This window comes from Medicago truncatula, chromosome 1 (genome assembly GCF_003473485.1).
Source record: "Medicago truncatula cultivar Jemalong A17 chromosome 1, MtrunA17r5.0-ANR, whole genome shotgun sequence".
NCBI classification, from domain to species: Eukaryota; Viridiplantae; Streptophyta; class Magnoliopsida; order Fabales; family Fabaceae; genus Medicago; species Medicago truncatula.
Window position 1 is genome coordinate 20,166,687 of NC_053042.1, and position 20,951 is coordinate 20,187,637.

Here is a 20,951-nt window from a genome sequence, read left to right on the forward strand (position 1 = left end):
TCATCAAACCAACTCCCAACTCCCTCACCTACGCCTTCACGCACTCTACAAATCAGCTTCCACCACACCGAAGCATTTCTATCACCCTCCCTAATCTGCCCCCCAACCTCAATGTACCGTGCCTTTAACACTTGATACCACAACCCTTCTTTGTCCACCAACATCCTCCAACATCATTTTCCTAACAATGATAAATTAAAAGCTCCCACCTTCCTAACCCCAACCCCCCCTTCTTCTTTTGGTAAACAAATCGAGTTCCAATTAATCCAAACCATTTTCCTATGATCCTCACTACCCAAAAAAAAAAAGATTCAATAGAAGAAATTAATTTCTTAAATAAATCAATTATTAATACTCCCTCCGATCACGATTATAAGCAAAAATTGACTTTTAAAATTCATTCAATAAATGATGTATGTGGATGTATGTGGTCTATATATACACTACATACATCATTTATTGAATGAATCTAAAAAATATACTTTTGTTTATAATAGTGACCGGAGGGAGTACCATTGATAACGTGGTTAATTATGTTAGGTAAGGTTAATGAATATAATAAAGTGCCAGAACTTATTAATCCTCACAGGTTAGCACTTAGCAAGTACATAGAATCGGTGATATTGGTGACATTGACCAACCATATTATTACAAGCGACCCTTTTTTCTCACTTTTATAAGGATTGTGACATTGTAATTGGTCAATGTTATGTCATCATCATATATACTAGACAGTAAACATAATAATTAACCATAATTTTTAAATATTCAATCAAAATAACCATCTAAATTGTGTTTAAATATTCATAATTTTTAGTTGTTTGAATATATATGATATATGATATCCATTTGTATTCAAATACACACTTTAAAATTGTGATAAATGACTTTTAAAACTATTATTAATTTGATTCAAAAATAAAGTTATCATTAAATGTGTTCAATAAATTTATTGTGATCAATAAATTTATTGTGATATCTTGTAATATTCATTTACAATTAAATAAATATAAACTCATTTATATTGGTTTGATGGTATTAGTTTGTGACCTAGGGTGTGCTATTCCTCGAGGTTTTGAGTTTGATTTCACACAGTGTCAATTTAAGTAGGCTAATTTAGCTTCTTCAAATGAATATAATTAACCACAATTTTACTTTTGTTTAACATCTAATTTCTTCTAGAATTGTGATATCAATTGTGTGTGTCAAATAATATCCCTCAAATTGCATTAATGTGTTTGAATCTCTACCTTGAAAACTAAAAATGTTAAAAAGAATCCATCTATTTTTCCTTTTATGTACTGATCGGAAGTGAACATCAACCGATAGTCGACATTGCTGGAGCACAGTAGAGAACAACGATAATTTGCAATACAGAACATCTAATTAAGCTCTCGATGATGGTTCAACAAAATTTAAGCTCCACAATAACAAACATGCATCCAAAATATTAACAATATATTATAAAGCCATGTTATTATTGATATAGCGCAGTCTGAGCCAAACTTGTTTATACATGGTATAGATAATATTTTTGGGTGAGTTCATACAAGATATATAGTCAACAGTTTGGACCCACATTCCTCTTCAAATGAAGATAGATTCTCTAGTGCAGCTTATTTGGTCCTGAATGGAGCTGAACTGTCTGGCTTGGAACAACTTGAAGAACACCTGGTTGTTCTGCAATTTAAGACACCCAAAAACGTTAATTACAAAAATGGAAAGCACATTTACCAAAATGAGAAAAACTAAAAGAAATATCAAATCAAGCATACATACAACACCAAAAAAATAAAATAATAATAACAATAATTCTTTAAAAAAATTAATAAAAATAATTATAATAGAATATGTGTGGGTATGGTATAGAGACATTGGCTTATGTGAGAACAATTCCTATGAGAAAACAATAAATCTAGAACAAATAATCATGTATGAATGGTCAAGATTAATACTTCTCATGTTCAAGAGAATTACTGATGTGAAAATAACTTCATGATAGAACCAAAAACAAGGATCTATATTTACAACAGTGCAATAAACTGTTAGAACAAAGATAATTTGTGAGAACTGACAAACAAAGTGAACACTATCCATTGGCCCGCAATTTTGAACACTTCGAAACAACAAAAAAAATGGAAAAGAAAGTATATGGACACTATTTATAACAGAGAATGAAACAACCGAAAAATTAACAATTGACTAATGATAGACAAATGACCTCAATTCACCGATTACCAGTCTTCTCTCTAGATATATGCTACTCATAAATCATTAGAAAACTTATTAATGGTTTCTTATTCTAAAATATATTATAATAACTAAAATTGTTTCCTTGATCTTCCCAAGACACAACAACGAGGCGAGATGTGTTATCGACTGTGGATAATCGACCATGATGAAAGGCCAAAACTCTGCTGTTTTAAGCAGCTATTTCCGCCATGAAATACCATGGTGCCACCATCCTTCACAAAATTTCCCATTCCAGTTGGCGAAAAATCTACATCAAGCTGCCATGGCTGCTATTTAATAACACTGACAGCAATAAAGCCAGAATTCACACGCCACGTTCTTGCAGGAGTCGTCATATACTGTTCAGAAAGAATCTGATTGTTATGATCGCAGTGCAACAACTCTCAGAGCTTGGGCAGAGGAATCCATAGTGTGTAAAGTACATTTTGGTGCAACCATACACACAGAGCTTGACAAGTTTGGGAGGTGTCTCATGCGTTCCTAAGAAGCTAGAATTGAGGTTAACAATGTGGTTCAGGAGTCAAATTTCCATCAGATGATAATATGAATCCCTTTTCATAATAGAAGAACATCCAGAGAATGTTTCACAAATATGAAGACAGTGCTAGGATATGAGGTAAATAGGTCATAGGAATACCAAGGTAACAAAACCAATATGACATTGATATTATAGGTTTGCTTGATCAAGGAAGAAAAGAAATATTAAATTCTTAATTTAGTCTTTCAAACATCACTCATAGTCCCAAAAGTATATGGTAATGATAAGTCCTAAAATATATGATAATTCATCTCGTTAGTCTCTTAAGTATATGGAAATATATCCCATTAGTCTCTAGCATCTGCCATCTTAATATCAGAGACTACCATGACAAATTTTCATATACTTTAGGGGCTAAGTAGGAGAGAGTGATACTTGGATGACTAAATTGAGGGTTTACTAAAAAACAAAAACAAAAGATAAATGAGATAGCACGCAGATTTGAATTTTGTGTTCCAAAACAGTCTCGAATCACAATCAAAAAGTTGCAAAGAGAACAATTAGCTAAAAAACTGATTTAACAAAAGCATAGATGCATGCAAGTTTCTCTTTTATCTTTGTTTACAGGAGTAGGGTCAAATCTTTGTTGTTAATGGGAAGTAAAGTAAAGCATATTTGCGCTTAATCAACTCCTCAGCACTGGTCCGACTATCCAGCACCGAACTATATACCCACAAGCAAAAAGTATTCAATAAAACACAAAGCGGACATATAACATCAAACTATAAAATCTTATCATAATGATAAAACTACAAACTACTCCAAATCAAAACCCACAAAACAAAATCTGGAACAAAACATCAACAGGAATAATAATCTTGAAAGAAAAATATTACAAGAGGAAATTAAAAAATGAACTTACTTGAAATTTGTTCAACTTGGTGAGGAGTAAGCTTAGCAGAGAAACCACTAGCTGCAGACTTATAACTGTACAACAAAGCATCCTTTGCAGCCTCTTCACTGCAATAATGAATACATCAATCAACTTGACTTTGTAAACCAATTCTGACTTTTTATAATTTTTTATATACATATTAAATTATACACACAAAAACAAACACAAACACAAACACTTTTGATCTAAAATAAAAACATGAATTCATACATATGTTTTTGCATGCAAGTGAGTTATAATAAGTAAAATCAATTTTAGAAAAGATTGATTGAAAAAGCATAAAAAAATGAAAATGAATTGATAAAAAGAGGTACCTGCCAAGAACCGCAGTGAGGGTTCGGATGTGATAAGACTCAGGCTCCTCTTCCAGTGGCTTCTCGGTGTAGATGATGTGAACAGCAGGAGCGGAAGAAGATGAAGAATCGGAATCGATGGGTTTGGGTGTTGAATCAGACATGGCGATGGCGATGATAATCAAAGGAAGAAGTGCGAAGATGACAAAGAACGAGAATGGTCTCAACGACGAAATGTTCATGTCTGATTTTGTCTTCGTTTTTTCCTCTTTTATTTATTTACTTATTTGTTAAGAAACAATAATTAATTAATTAAATAAATTTCAAACTCTCACAACACAAGGCATATACTTTTTCGTAACTTACTTAACTTTGTTGCTTTGTTTTCTTTTGTTTTGGTGTCATATGTCGGTGCTTCTTCGTTATGTATACGACTGGCTGGATGTACACGGGTCAAGTTTGATCAAAACTATGTAACCTGAATCCCAATTTAGGTTTGGTAAGAGAATCATGAATTTTAACATTTACTTAGGGTTAGGTTAAACTCTATTTATAGGTTGTATTTGCTTGAGTCTGGTGCAAGAATCACAGATTTCATGCATATCAGTGTAAGTGGGTTGATTTGGGTTGGGTTTGGTCAAACCCAAGATCCGAACCATATAGGGTACTCCGGTTTGGGTTAGGTAAAATATCCACCCGTTAAATTAATGAGTGGGTTTGGGCAAACCCACTAATTTCCGGTTTGGTTTGGGTTGGGCAGCGGGTTACCCAAATTTTTTTTGTTAATATGAAATGACTAAATGATGAGTCCTTGTATTTTTTCATAAAAAAATTTCAACTTTTTATTTTCTTAAAATAATTATGTAACATATTTTCACTATATTTTAGCATCATAAAATAATAAATTTTAATATTAAATAAAAAATTTGATCATCAAATACTTGAAATAAATTAAAGTTGGATGACGTAAAATTGCTTTAGCATCAAAGTAACTATAAATTGCAACATCATAATTTGTAACTCTAATTTTTTTTATTTATTTTCAATATAGAGGATGTGTTGTGTCAATTTTAGAAATTAAACTAAATTTATGATCAAAACATTTGTTATTCTTCTTCCTCCCTATGAAAATGAAATTAAAATTTGGAAATTATTGGGTAAGTTGGTTTATTGGGTATGAGTTCGGTTTTACCCAAAACTCATTAGTTTTTATGGGTTTTTCATTTTTTAAAACCATATCCACCCAATCACCCAACCCAACCCACTTTTTTGGGTTTTTTTTTGGGTGGGTTTGACAATGGTTGATGATTGATTATTTGAGAATAACTTTTAATCAACATATGTGCTACGACATTGATTTTGTTTTAGTTGGATGTGTGTTTCTTGATTGCGTATATGGTTGTACATGAGCCGTTATAATCTAAATCGTGTAAGAAACCTCACTCTAAGTTTGGTAGGATCGTCATCAACTTTAATATTGGATTAGATCAAACGTGTCAAACCGTCATTTTCAGGTTGGATTAGTTTGGGTTACACTTACCCAAATTCTTTTTTCATAAAAGAAAAATTGATTCTAAATAAATACCGAACATTTTTTTTCCTTAAAACATGGTGCAATGTGTACATTATTTTTTTTAAGGATATTTACATTATTTTCTAGCATACAATAAATGAATCAATATATATATATATATATATATATATATATATATATATATATGAATATGCGGTTATAATTCAGTTAATACAATAAAATATTACATTTAAAAAATAAGATATAAGATAGCATTTTAAGGTTTGATATTGATTGGACTTCTCTCGATAGTTGTTTTTCTCCAACAATCGTAACTACTTCATTGGAGCTTTTTCGGTTTCCGACGCAATTCTGGATTTTCACGTGTACTTCGTCAATTATGATTGTTCTATAGTGATTTTGACAACTTTCCATTGTTCTTTGTTCCTGGATTCAATGATTTGTCCTTCGAATTTTCTGGCTCCACCGGCCATTGTGGCGGCTCTCTCAATCAGCCAAAAAATTCTTTACTCAAGTCGTTTCACATACTTGTGACATTCAATTGAGCCAGTTTCCTCCACACACATTCAAAGGTGGCATGAGCATCAAAACCTCCCAAGGTGAATACGAATAGGGATCGGAGAATGCAAACGAACGGTCGATTGACACTTCAAAAAGGTGATCCACCTCTCGCGACTCGCAATCTCCACAAGAAGCTGTCGAATTTATTGGAAGAAATCAAGAATTGGAAGATTAGTTCCCTAGGTAAGGATTTTTTTGAGTTCAAATTTATTTTCGTCAAAGATATGTGTAGAGTTTGGTCGCTTGGTTTCGTCAATCTCAAACCTAATTTATTGCAATTTTCAAGTTGGTCTAGGAATTTTAAAGCAAACACACACATGTGTGGGTCAGACTAATTGGTTTGCCCCAAGATTAGTGGATGTCGAGATTTTTTTTTGAAACAACATATTCTCATTAATGACCTTGCACAAGAAGTACATAGGTTAAGAGTGATACAAAAGGAAGGTCTGGCATAACATCACCACACAACCGTGGGATGCAGATGCACAGCCAGAACCCAAAAACAAAGCTGAAGGGCGACAGCAAGCCAGCAGCAAAAACAACCAAAACCAAACTATCCACAAAAGACGGACATGTAAGGCACCAAAATTGTCACACCATCGGCCAAAAACTCCTAGAGCTTCCTAGAAAGGCACTCATGTTGGTTCCAACACCACTCATAAAAAAAGCAAGAGGCAATCCGCAACCTAGACAGCGCCCAAAACCAAGCCACCGCTTTAATCTCGTCCACCACGTCATCGAAGTTCTTGGCTTGTAAGTTAAAGATCCTTGCATTTCTTTCCTTCCAAATCAACCAAATCGTTGCGTGCCAAACCAACCAAAATGCCTTCCGCATTCGTCTAGGATTCGCATTATCACTCCAACACGCATAATGAGTGAACAAGTCGTGAGGAGTGATGAAATTTATTCCCAACCAATCAAACACCTTGCGCCAAATTAACGACACAGATTCACAATGCAAGAAAAGATGAGAAGTTGTTTCAATCTCACTACCACGCAAAACACACACTGTGTTGTCCTCATGAGCCAAAACGTGACGGTGTGCAAGATTAGACCTCGTAGGAATACGATCCAAAATGGCCATCCAAGAGAATGCCACCACCTTAGACGGCGCCGGACTCTTCCAAAGACTAGAGAACACCCATTGTCGAAAATCATTCACATCACCCTCCAAAAGGACGATATCCTCAAGAACTTTGTAGGAAGAGCGCACTGAGAACAAACCTCCCTCTTCCGGTGTCCAAAGCCATCTATCCTCCCCGTCCCCCAACAACGTCCCTTCAATGAGATTCAATAAATTAGCGATTAAATCATTAATTCCTCTATATAAGCCTCCTTTTGCGAAGAAATAGAGAATAGCCGGGGAAAAGCATATTCTAAGGCTTGGTCCCCTATCCACTTATCCCTCCAAAACCTTGTACCTCTCCCATTTGAAATCTTTCTCACCACCCTACTGAAAACCAATCCACTCCCACTCCTCCTTCCAACTTCATCAACTCCCTCCACCACTCGGAAGCAAACCGAGGCCACCTTGCCCCTCCCTCCGGTGAGAAACCGGAAATGCGATCTCCATATTTCTCTTTCAACACCACTTTCCAAAGGGGGGCCTCCTCTTGGAGTAACCGCCATTTTCATTCAGTCAAAAGACTAATATTCACCAACCTCACATCCCTCACTCCTAAACCAACCTTACTTTTCGGATGACAAATCTTCCTCCATTTTACCCAACAAATTTTCCTCCCCCCATTGGTTCCACCCCAAAGAAATTCTCTTTGAATCCGTGTGACCAATTTCACCACCTTGGCCGGCATTTTCAAGTAAGACAAGAAGAAAATAGGAATCGCATTCAAAACGGAATTAAGCAAGACAATTCTACCACCAAGGCTCACATATTTACTCCCCCAAGAATTAAGCCTATTTCTCAACTTATCCAACATAGGTTCCCATGTATAAACCTTTCTAGAATCGGCACCCACCGGCAAGCCCAAATAATTGAATGGAAGACAACCTTAGCCATTGATGTCGAGATTGTTGTTTGAGATGGCTTCAGGCGGGGGAACAAATCAGCATTTGATCCAAAATCCTATTTTGGACAATAGAGACAAAAGGGTTGGGATTTCTAAAGGAAATCGTATTCCAGAGGTCCTCCAGAACTTGCAAGCTGCTCTTGAAAATCTTGCCAGCACTTCTTCACATAATTTATTTAACACTGAATCATTTATTTGACTGCTCATTGTTAGAAAGTAATTTTATTTTATTTTTTTTGTGGTGAGAAAGTGCAATACTTCAATGTAACAAGATATGCACAAACTCTTAATTTTAATATGTAAAAAGTAGAGAAAGCAGTAGCCAAATTGAAGGTACTTCCAATTGAAGGTACCCAACATCATGTCTTATACAAGGCCAGAAGTGTACTTCCAATTGAAGGTATTTAAAAAAAATAATAATTACATGCAGAGTTTTTACAAGAGGTGAAAGCAGTAGCCAAATATTTTGATGGTACATGGCTACATGCGCGATTGAGAAAGTATAGGAGGTAAAAACACCATTAGAATAAGGATCGCCTACGTGATTTGGGGCATTCCCCGACCAAGTTTTAGAACCAAAGCTGTTTGCAAGACCTACAAGATTGTAAACTTCAGAGTACAAAGGCCTCCTAGTCCAAATATTGAATAAAAGATACATTCTCAAACTGATTCACTAGAAATCTTTAATCCTGGTCAACAGAGTCAATTACAGCTTTAGGGAGGATTGGCAATTTAGTATAAATGTGAGCATGCAAAAACTGATAAGAGAAGAACAACACACTAACACAGTATTTATACTAGCCAACTGTCATGACTTGTATAGAACATTTATAACTGTCAGTGTTGTGATACTAAAATGGGCTTAAAGGATTGGTCCGAACCCAAAAATACAACGCAACAACAACAATAGCTACACCAGTAACGCAGCACACACAGTAAGGCTGTAATCCTAAATCCTATTATATCAATACAAGATAATCAGAAACAGGTGGCAAACAAATTACTTAGAACAGATATAAACAAGAAAAGAAAGACAGGATAAACTTTCTATCATGATATCCACAAGCTGTACATGGGTTGCAGTTGGATGCATTTATTATCATGTTGTCCACAAGGTGTGCATGGTATGCAGTTGGACCATGTCAGTACCCTTCAGGGACATCTTGTACAATTCCTTGATCTTTTGACTATCACCAAATTTGCTCGACGTTGAAGATGGTTGGCAGAGAGATTTATTTGCACTCGACGAAAGCACGGTGGCCAACATTTTCTTCAACAGCCCCTGCAACTGTCTCCAATATTTTGCATGAAGTTCAGGATAGCTAGTACTGAAAGTGTCCGCATTTCTATCTGAAACATGGCGTCCTTCAAGCATATGAGCCAAAGCTGACTCCAGCATCTGAAACAAAATTTAGGAAGTAATCAACAAATACAGAAATATACACTGAAAGTCTGGAACCGATTGATGGACGCCATGATCTATCAAATACCAAAATTTCCAATAAAACTATTTAAAGGTTTTTAAATAATAGTTTAGAACCACATACAATTTTTTTGGGTTTAGGGCAATTAATTGATTCCAAAAAATGTAAGTCAGCAAATTAAAAGAAATTTCATCATTTTATTCTCATCTTCACTCCTTTGACACACTCCTTCGATTCCAAATAATATATCAAAGGAGATAATTGAAGTCCAGCTCTTCAAAAAAAAAAATAAGCAGTTCATATCTAACTGAACAATTCAACCCCACTCCTTTGACACATACTAACCAGATTTCAATTAGGATAAAACATAAGCTGGAAATAAAGAAGCAAATTTGAAGAATTCTATCATCTTTACGTTGCTAGGGATTGGACAAGTTAAGTTTGCAATGGCGTTGAAAACAGATCAAGTTACCATGTCTACTATGCTACTATTCATGGTTTAAAAACTACCAGTTACATCATCTAAAAAAAATAAACAAAAAAATAATGAACCGCTAATCCAAATCAAATTACTATGTGAAAGAAGTGCAAGAAAATACCACGTTGGAGTGTAAATGGCTTGAAACGCTAAATGAAAGAGCTGATCTCTCCATCAGAATGGTTAAATACATGTTAGAATGTGTTTTGGGGCCATAGAAGTCCATGGCTTTTTGCCAGTTCCTCTCTGCAAGAGATGCATACTGCTTGATTCGTTGCACCATGCTGTTTTCACCTTTTGCCAATGCATTCCTCTTACTGCTGGAATTCATAAATTTCAAACAGCAGTCTCTCTGATAACAAGCCAACTGGAAGTAAGCATATGCAGCCTCCTGTTTGCGTAGCTCCCCCAGGGACTCGTACACAGATAATGCTTCCCTGATGGCCTCATTAGCTGAAATTTCATGCTTTCTTAGATCTTTTTTAGCTTTTCTGCCATGGGAATTGGTATGAGTTAAATGAGTCTTTTCCGATGATACATTTTCATAAACTTCAGCTGTAGTATTTTCTCTTGCCAAAAGCATGCCGAGTCGCAGATAAGTATGAGCAAACTGTGTATGCACCTCGTTCCTTAAGCCATTTGTGCCAGTATCAGCATCGTCTTTAATGGCATTTAGTTCTAACCTAGCTGCCCCGTAATATCTAAGGGATTCTTTATATTCCAGTTTTGCAGTTTCCAATGCATGATTGTACGCAATTTGGAAGATATTGTGTTGTTTAAGATTATCCATTTTAGATATCATCTCCTCAGCAAGTGCCCGTTTGCCATGTCCCAAATTACAGTTTATCAATATTATGTTGGTGTGATCTGAAACTTCTCTGAATGCATCTATAGCATCACTAAATGCCAGTTCAGCTTTATGCAGTTCTTTATTTTCAATTCTGATTCGCCCCAATTCATTGCAAACCCACCCTTTCTTTTTAATCACAGATTGTAACTCCGACAAACCAGATGGAAGTTTAAACAATGCTTTTCTAGCTTCTTCATAGCATTTCAAAGAAGCTAATAGATTGTGCTCTGCATCTCCAACTAGAGGTTCAGCTAGGTACTCAAATATCCCACCGATTTTCGCTTTACCCGTTTCCCTAGAATTAAGCTCAGTTTGAGAGACAACACTAGAACATGATTTGTCCATCTCTGAAGATCCCTCGACATTTCTAGACTTCATAGCAGCTGAGGATTCAACTCCAGTCCTATTATTTTCAAGAGTTTCTGTCAGGTCTCCACCATAATTACTGTGCTCAAAATCTTCAGTGTCAGAATCTTTTCTACTCTCCTTGTTTTGAACGAACTCGTCTCCCGAGTCTCTTGCAGGCAAGTGATTGGCAGTTTTAGAAGACAGTCGTTTACTATGCTTTCTACCATAAGTCATGGTCACCTCTACACTACTACTACTTGCACTGTTCCCACTACTAGCTCTGTCACTCTGGCAACTGCAATTTACCAAGGAACATGAACTGCAGTTCTGATTCAACTGCACCAGCTTCTTCTTCAATCTTTTTACTTCCTTCACAACCTCAGATGACATTCTCAGTTCTCTGGTAGCAGGTTTTGTTAAATCTTCCGTTGAGATTTCTTTACCCTTTATCCTGTGGAACTCAATTTTAACATCTCCAACTAATGCCCATGCTTTGGCCCAGAAAAGGTAAGTAGAAGACTTCCTTTCAATGTATGTCTCATCTTCTTTATCATCCAGCCATGTCACATTTTCATTCATATTGATGTGTTTTCTCTGTAAAGATGAGTAACTAGCCATTGAAGAAATAAACTTTGTGTCTTCAAGATGTGAAGGCATTGATCCATAAACAGAACATGACAACTGTATAACCTTTAAGGCTTGATAAAGTTGGCCATCCTCTTTATATGCTTCTGCTAGTGCCAAATAAGATTCTCCAAGCAAAAGAACAAGTTTCCACAACTTATGATCCAACTTGGACGTTGGAAGCCATTCTCGAATGTCGCAAACTTCAATACAATCGGAATCTCCACAAGCACATACTGAAACATTAAAAGGTGACGATGGACTATCATGATTATTATTGAGTTGATCCATCATCTCTGGTTCAGAGCTCTGAATCTGCCTCATCCATCTCAAAGACTTGATGGCTTGGGAAACATGATGTACAGCAGCTAACTTGGATGAGATTGGATCAGCAACAGTCTGAACCACAGGTGGGGAAACTGGACATACTTCGCGTACTGAAGACCTAACATCAGAAGACAAACATGGTTCAACTCCTCGTTGGTTGCTCAATTCTGTGTTGCCGACTGGTATTAACTCCCCAGAAACAGGATTGTGAGCTTCAGAAACCATCTTCGCAGGACCTCCTGATTCCAAGTGTTCAGTTATTTTCACATGTTCACCGGATTTGCCATCAGCATGCACATCAAACATTTCATGGGCAACAAGTTCAGAATTACTGTTTTCACCATCCAAAGACGATTCCTTGGCTTCAGTAACAGATAGTTCACATTCTACAGCTAGAGACTCGGGAGTTAATTTCAACTCATCGTCATAATTTAAAATCAGCCTCGCAAATTGTTCATGAGCAATTGCACGTACCGCCTGTTTACCAAAATATTTATCAGAAATGCAGTCATCTCAATAGAGAATAATTGGAAGTACCACATAAACAGAGCCAGGTAAGACATCAATCATGTTATTCCTAAAACATACCAGATGGTCAGAGTCATCTAGGAACTCCAAACACTGTCTAAAGAACCTCACACACCTAGCCCTATTTTTAGCAGCCTGTAGCAAAAGAAATAATAATTAGTCGTTGGCTGTTATAAACCACTCAAAGCTGAATCAACCCAAAAATAGGTCCAATTCTTCCTCACCATTGAGAGTGAAAGCCTGTGAGCAATTCGATAGAGAAGAATTCCCAGGGAATATACTGCATCACTTCTACCACCACTGATTAACGACGGCATGGAACTTGAAGCATCATCACTACTGTTGGATGAGTGGTTTTTCGGAATAACAGAAAGATCAAAAAGTTGTATATCATCTTCACCAGCACCTTTATAAAGCTGAAAAATTCAAAGCCATGCTTCGTAGCGTTACTAAGGGCAACAAATTTGTTAAAAACCATAACAAACCTAAAAGCATCAAATGTTTTAAATGTATTATTAATAAAAAATAGTACCCAATAAGCTCCCGGATCCTGCTTGCAATTATCCTGAAGAAACCTCAAAACAGACAGACCATTTTGTTGGACAACATACGGATGAAACGCAGGGGTTCCATCCTCTGATATCCCTTTAAGGAGAAAAATGTCATCAGTTTTTAAAAGCTCATATCCCTGAACAACACCATTGTGATGATAACATATGGCCAACTCCGGTACACTTGCCATAACATTGTCAAGCCAAGCATCAAGCCAAGTTAAAGGTGTGACCTATCAAAATAAGGAAAACAAATATTGGCAATTTGCCAGATATAAAACAAGGTGATGATTTTAGAGGAATGAACCTTACCTGTCGTGTGACATCCCATAAATGTAAGCTCACAGCAACATACTTCTCATTACTGAATAAAAGTAGGTCACTTCCCAGGAGCATTCGGAAATTATGAAACTGCCAGAATAAAACCCTCAGAAAGCTATCGTTACCAACGTTTCTCTGTTTTTCAGACTCTTTCATTGATGATCTGGGTTTTTCACCGACTTGTGACACCTTATTAACTGGATGACTCTTATTTCTCCTACTCTTCTTGCTTCCCCAAAATAAGCTGTCTTGTCCGACCTGTGAGTAGTCAGAATGGCAATTGTATCCTTCAGATTGTACAACATCATCATTCTGTACCACAATATGGGGTGTGTTTCCAGGAAAAACGGAAGAATTTGATTGATCTTCTGATGGAACATGATGAGTTGGTGGACAATCACAAGCTTCCATTCTTACTGAATGCATAGCAAAATTCAAAAATAAAGATTGATCTGCACATTTTGATTGATTATTATGTCTCCTAATCAACTTTTCACCCTCTTCAATATCTGGCCTGCAGTTCACAAATGCATGATTATGAACATTAAAGTTCACAAAAAACATAAAAGAAATGAAGATAGTCGAATAGTGCACTGCAAAAATTATGGAGTATTCAATCTAACAAATGTGCATAACCAAACACAATAACCTTAAATAAAAAATAAAAAAGTTGAAGAGGTAATTAATTTCTAAATGACTGATCAGCTCTGCAGTGTCATACATTACATTCTAGATTGCAGGATCAAATATGATGCATTAAAACCAGAATATGATTCTATTGAGTTGTCTATAAATTTTCTTTCTTGTTGAAACATATACGCCTATTTTCTGCAACTATGAGTAATTTCTTCTAAATCAGAAAGTGGTACAAAATTTCCCAATGCTTTTAAAAAAAAATAAAAATAGATTGTTCAAGTTTCTGAAGTGAAAAACTTATCAGGTAGCAGAAGGGTAATTGCAAACAGCAAATATAAGCAAAAACATTAAATAGTGGAAGTGAGAAACGGCAACAGAAAAAGAAATACCCAGTATTCAAAACAAGAGTATCACCGATGCGATGAACAGCAATTGATAGTCGAGCCTTGGAATATGGCATTTTAAATATCTGCTTCAAAATGTCTGCTGGAGCAATTATGTCAATCTCATCGCCATAGTCGACAAAACCAGACACTGCAAGGGCCTCACATTTTCTAGCGAAATTTGATGCAACAGCAGTGCTTTCCCATGGGAAATCTGTCACCGAAACGATGTCAAAACAACAGAAAAATCAGTGATTACGAAAAGTATAAAACTCTGGTATGGAGAACTGGATGCCACTAGATATCTTTCAGTATTTCACCACTCCTCTTCTTTCGATATCAACCAATGATGATGAAATTACAGATAATAGATTATACAGTTCATGTACATAGATGCCAACCAATAAATACTAACCTAGAACTACAAGAAATAAATCAACTTAATAACAGAAACGAAACCAAAAAAGTCTGTGCAGATAAATATGTACTTCGAAAGGTTCTAATCATAGTTATGTACTTGTGATTAGAACTTCTAATCACAAGTACACAACACCCCCCTCAAGTTGATGAGTGAGTATCAATCAATCCCATGTTGGCAATAAGATCTTGAAAACATTTGTCAGTTGTTACCTAGCTAAACACTATACATCTACCCACTGACTCCTAAAGGAACATGTTATGTGGTTATAAGGCATTTTTCGTTTTCGATATCGAAGTAAACGTTTCCTTCCTCGCAAAGAATTCCATCTAGGTATGTATATATATGATTTGCAATCAGTAATCCACTGTTAATCCAACATGTAATCAAACCGATATTTTAAAGTATCTATACAAGCATGGAAACAAGGAAACGGAAACTTGAAGAATGAAAAGATTTATACCCATTCTGACACGAATATAATCTAAAAATATACAATTGAGAAGTGTTTTTAGACTTGTGTTCTAGTAATCATTCAATTGGGTTCAAGTGGTTAATGAGTTCACCAATGACGAATGAGTTTGATCATATAAAACAATTCTTAGTCGAACTTTACTTATTGATTACCATTAGCACCAAAAAGAACTTGTGATCCAGCTCATAGGGTTACATATTCCTAAAAGTTCGTTCCTTCCAAAATACAAGAAACTGAAAGAAAGAGACAAGATTGAAGAAGAAGAATTACCTCCTCCTCCTCCGGCGGAGGTGTTAGAGTGAACAGCAGAACCAACAGGAAGAAGCGGTGGCGTATTGAGGTCAGTTTGAGTCGGCAGCATCCGGTAGCGGTAACGCGGAGCATTCACTGTTTGTGGAGTTGGGAGAAGAGCGGAATGAAAAGAGTTATCGGTGGGAACGGGGATTGAGCCGCATAGGAAACCAACGGGTTTCGGAGTCGCGATTTCTAACGTTCCCACGCAAAGAAGCTCGCCGCCGGAATTTTCAGAGTTCGACGACGATGAAGATGACTTCGCCATCGGAACTTACAGCAAACCACAACACAACCAAAAAATGGGAGATATAATGTTCTAAAAAAAAAAGCTAAACCTTCCCTGAAACTATTCTAAACACGGGTCAGGATTTGCTGTTGTAGCAAATTCACACAGTTTGCCGCAGTAGCAAATCTCAGCCATCAATCCATGATCTGACGGTTCCAATTCACAGCACAGATTTCAACAATTTTACACAATATCAGATCTTAACCGTTCACTTCAGATCAGACGGTGTAGAACAGCTACAGCGTGTAACTGCGTGTAAATATTACAGCAGGAAATCCTCACCCCCTTACTCATGACTCGTGATCTTTCTTGACTTTTCTAGAAACCAAATATGTAATTATGTTTTTTTTTTTTACAAAAACAAAATGATATTCGTTCATTCAAATCAATAGATTACATTAGATAGAAATATCGCTAAAAACGTAAAAGGTGAATCTGCGAACAAACTCGTAGCATCCAAGTTAATAGCATAAAACGGCAAAATGCCTACAAATAATATGATAAAACCAAATTACCAAATATGTAATTGTTAGATTCGAGAAAGTCACAACCCGAAATAAAACAAATTTAGACACACTCGCATAAAATGAAAAAATTAAAAAGAAAATAAATTAGTCACTTTAATTAATATCATTTAATTTTGTTGTCGTTTTGAGTTTTTCTATGTTTGTGAGTGTGTCCATGTCATTTTGATTTGCGGTTGTGCTCATCTAAGACTTTCTCGTTAGATTCATTCCATATTTACTATTTTTTTTTTTATAGATAGACGAGATGGCAAAGTCATCGTAAACTAACACATACAAAGTGGACGTACAGGGATTTGAACCCCAATCATGACCTTCAACCTAACAATTTCAGCATTTTTGCCATTTGAGTTAAGACTTATGGGACCATTCCATACTTAATATATTTGGTCTATATATGGACTTATGGGACCATTAAATGTTGAATGAACTTAAAAAACACTTTTATTTATAAATGTGATCTGATGTAGTATTTTGATTCATTACAAAAACTCTTGTTAACGAGAACTCTCTTGATGTAAAATGTGAATTTACATGTGATACCAATTTTCCTTCTTTTTTACTTTTCCATTCATAATGTGCATTCTTATTAATAATTTTTTCTTCAATAAATCTACCTCATTTATTGGTGATTACCCGTGACTTCTAAAGTGAAAGTCCATCACCGATGACTATATAAAATATCGTTAGATCAAATCAACGTTCTAGATTTGTGGAAAATAAAAATGAGAGCATATAGACATTTTTTTTTTAAACAAGAGAGCATATATACATGTTCACAAACAATATCACCCCTGTTTCTTCCCAACCATGTAACAGTTCTCTCAAATGGTGATATCTTGATAGTTCCATATTTTAATGGTTTAGTTATTCAAATTCAAATTTAAAGTTAAATCAATCATACTATGGCACTAATAGGCATGAAAGGGAATAATACATATCACATAAGGAGTTGAATTTTTTATACTTCGAAATTGAAAGAGCCCGTGTCAAACTAAATTTTAGTGTTCAATACTTAGAAATTGAAAGAACCGGTGTCAAATCTCACTTTTAGTGTTCAACCTTCAACATTTGTTTGTTGTGTCTCCAGCGTCGGCGAAGGGGAAGACAACAATGTCGGTTGTTGTGTGTTGTTGGTGGGTTGTATGGAGACATCTTTGTTGTGGTGTTTTCGCTGATGCGGTGGTTGTGTCGTGGGTGCTTGAACCTCGTCGGTGGTGTGGTTGGGTTTGGTGTTGGTCGTGTTGTGTTGTTGGCGTCGTTTGTGTGTTGTGTTGTTCGTGTTGTGTTGTGATGGTGTTGTTCTTTTTTCGTGCAACTTGGAGGTAACTTTTGAGTGGTTCCTTATTTGTTCTGTAATGCCCGAAAGGGCTTGGTGCATAGACGCTCCGTGTTGGCGGTGGTAGTCATTCATGTACCTTTAGATCTTTTTGGGTCCTTTTTGGGCTCTTGTGTTTTTTGGCTTGGTTGTTGTTTACTTCGGCACGAGACGCCTTCTCCTTGTTACCGACGGATGTCTGTTTACGATCTAGGTTGTGTTTCCACTTCAGACCGGCGTCGTTGCCCGTGTTCTGTTGTTGGGTTTCATCTTCCTTTTGGTTTGTGTTTGGGTTGCTGCCTGTTTCTTGGCGAGGTGGTTTGGAGGCGTAGCCTTTGTCTCTTTCGATGGTTTGTGAGTATATTCTTTGTGGTTGATTCTTCAGAATGCTATGGTGATGTTTGCTGCTTTCCTTGGAGACATTAAACCTCGTTGTCTTGCTCTTGTGTCTGTTGAACAGTGGTGTTGCAGAGGTGGAGGTGGTGGTGGCGATTTGTAGGGGTGGTGGTGGTGTTGAAGTGTGGTGGAGATGGGGATTCAGTAAAATGGGTGGTTGGTGTTGCTTAGGTGAGAAGGAGGGTGCTATTGTGGCGGTTGTTGTGGGTGATTCCTTTTGGAGACCGCCTCTGTTATTCAGGTCCATATTCGTTGTCGCTACATCTAGTTTGAGTTTTGGGTGGCTAAGGTGTTTAGGGTGTTTTTAAGGGTGCATGTCCTTCGAGCTGAGCATTTATTCCTTTTTTATTGATGTTTGCACCACCGCAGTCTTACTTTTTGTGTGCTGGACTCTGGTGGGCCGGTTACTTTTGCTTCGAGATCAGAAGTTGGCGTCTAGCTGCATTTTTGCTTGGCTGACATTCTCTGGTGGACCGAGGGTAAGGGGTGCCCGTCTGGTTGGGTCCTGAAGTCTGGTGGGCCGATCGCTTTTGATTCGAGATCGAGAGTCAGTTCTTTGACTCAAGTTTGATTTTGGGTTTTTATGGTGTTCTTTCGGTGGTCCGGAGGTTGTGAGGTGGTGGAAGTTGATTGATCTTTAGAATAACGGCTCAACTTATGGGATACGGCTAGAGTGTTTCTTTTAGAGGGGGGTTATTTTGGGTTGAGTAGTGGCGATGGATGGTTATGGATTTTGTTTTTTAGTGGTGGTTTCGTGAAGGAATCTATTTTTAGGTGGTGATGTTCATTTTGATGGGGGTTGTCAGGTAGGGTTTGACCATGTAGGTGTTTTGTGTGCATGAGGTTTTTCATGGTGTTTACTTTTCAGGTGTTCCGCCTATATACGGCGCCTTTTTATTGTATTCCCGTTTTATTAGTCTTTGTTCGTCTTGAGCAGAGATCTGGTTTTTAATAAATTTTGCTGATTAAAAAAAAAAAAAACTTCAACTAAAACACAAGCAAACGAAGAAAAAAAAAGCAATAATTAGAAAGTGAATGAGTGAAAATGTGGATTGTTGATGAGATAAAACCGCAAGTGCACGGTCTTACCGAAGTAGTATGAAAAGAGTATCGTTCCGACAGGGAGTAGTTTAATTCAATTAACCTTTGAAAATGATTAGAGGAGAAAAGAATTGTAAGTTGGGGTTTTTAAGCGTTTGAAAGATAATAATAAAAGGAGCCTTGGGATCGTTGGTTCATCTAAATGACAAGTCCTTCACAAACCAAACTAAAAGGTTATAACTTTATCTTAGACCTAATTTCTCAAGACAGATTCTCTTATGTTCCTCTAGCAACCAAGTCTATTTCGCTGACTTGATTACTATTAGATTTTGGTTCCTATAACAACCAAGCCTATTTCGCTGACTTGATTATTATTAGTTCCCTTGAAGATCGAAACTATATGTCTCAAAGATTGCAAAGACTATTTCGCTGCCTTTGCAATCCTTGTCTAAATTCACTTGTTCGAATATCAAAGCTCCACTTTCGTTTTATGAATTGATATTTGGAATAATGGATAAACAATTATCAAACCCTCCACTTTCGTTTCCACAGTTTGATAATGGTTGATCCATGTTAAAGCGGTGAATTTAGATAAGAAATTAGGGTTACATAAGATTAAGGCTTAGAGCTTTGCTTGATTAGGATTATGTCATTTAGACTTATCCAACAATCCCAAGACAAAGAGAAGTCTACTCACTCATGTTCATCGTAGACATGGGGGAGAAGAGAGAAAGCATAAAGGTAAATGACAAGAAAATAAAGGAAAAGAAAAGAACTTTAATTAGAAAAGCAATCGTCACTTATTGAATTCCAAGTAAAGATGAATATTTGTGATGGATGGCTACTCTATTTATAGCATACATTTGACTTAAAATCTAAGCAATTACATTCGGGCTAAAAATAGAGTAGCTTAAAATCTAAGCAAAAACAGCAAAAGTGATTCTGGAGGGTGGCACGGCCGTGCCAAGCTTCTGACTTGAGGGAGACGTATTATTGTCTCTGAATCTTCGTATTTTTGCATTCAATCAGCTCCAAGTCCCTTTCTTTTGCTCCAAGACTCAATCCATCCAATATTCATTCCTGAAATAAAATAAAATGCAATTTGTAGTAAACTATCCTAAAAAGGAAATAATTCTAAAATAAAATAAAATAAAATCTAATTAAAACTAAACTAAAAAGCATATAAAAGTAAGCAATAAATGACTCATCAATGGTGATAATGGCATTGTGGTGTAGTATAAATATGGATTCCTTTGTACCAAAAAAAAAAATATATGGACTCCTTTATCTTTGTTTGTCAACCATAATATAAGTTTGGGGCGAGGGAGATGAAGTTGGTCGCATATATATGAGGAAGAAAAGGTAGGCGTTATTGTGTACAAACATGTATAAATGATTTCTTTTTAATTTCAAATAATTTTATTTCAAACAAATTTAGAACTCTTGAACAAATCTAATGGTATATTTTTCATAGTTCATCGGTCAGGGACTTAACTGATTCCTCATCTTAGACTCCATCCATTTTATTACATGAAAAAATTCTTACAAAAATAAATTGTATTTAATTTTTCATTTACATATTTTAAAATATCTCTCTTTTTTTGTTTATTTATGTATGTACTTAAATA

At 36.2% G+C, this 20,951-nt stretch overlaps 2 protein-coding genes across 2 annotated transcripts; both read right to left on the bottom strand.

Annotated features, from left to right (window-relative positions):
• Window positions 1-1,437: 1,437 nt before the first annotated feature.
• Window positions 1,438-4,256, bottom strand: LOC11434478 (subtilisin-like protease SBT3.17). The gene is made up of 3 exons (XM_003590206.3): window positions 4,001-4,256; window positions 3,654-3,751; window positions 1,438-1,680 (listed from the first exon to the last, which is right to left on the bottom strand). Exons 1-3 carry the CDS (start codon window positions 4,219-4,221, stop codon window positions 1,607-1,609), a joined length of 393 nt encoding a protein of 130 aa, XP_003590254.1. The 5' UTR covers window positions 4,222-4,256; the 3' UTR covers window positions 1,438-1,606.
• Window positions 4,257-8,892: 4,636 nt separating this feature from the next.
• On the bottom strand, window positions 8,893-16,086 carry LOC11423949 (uncharacterized). Its single transcript, XM_013611939.3, has 8 exons — window positions 15,735-16,086; window positions 14,578-14,785; window positions 13,544-14,066; window positions 13,213-13,464; window positions 12,905-13,096; window positions 12,741-12,815; window positions 10,125-12,629; window positions 8,893-9,500 (listed from the first exon to the last, which is right to left on the bottom strand). The coding sequence occupies exons 1-8, from the start codon at window positions 16,021-16,023 to the stop codon at window positions 9,201-9,203; spliced, it is 4,344 nt and encodes a 1,447-aa protein (XP_013467393.2). The 5' UTR covers window positions 16,024-16,086; the 3' UTR covers window positions 8,893-9,200.
• Window positions 16,087-20,951: the final 4,865 nt, after the last annotated feature.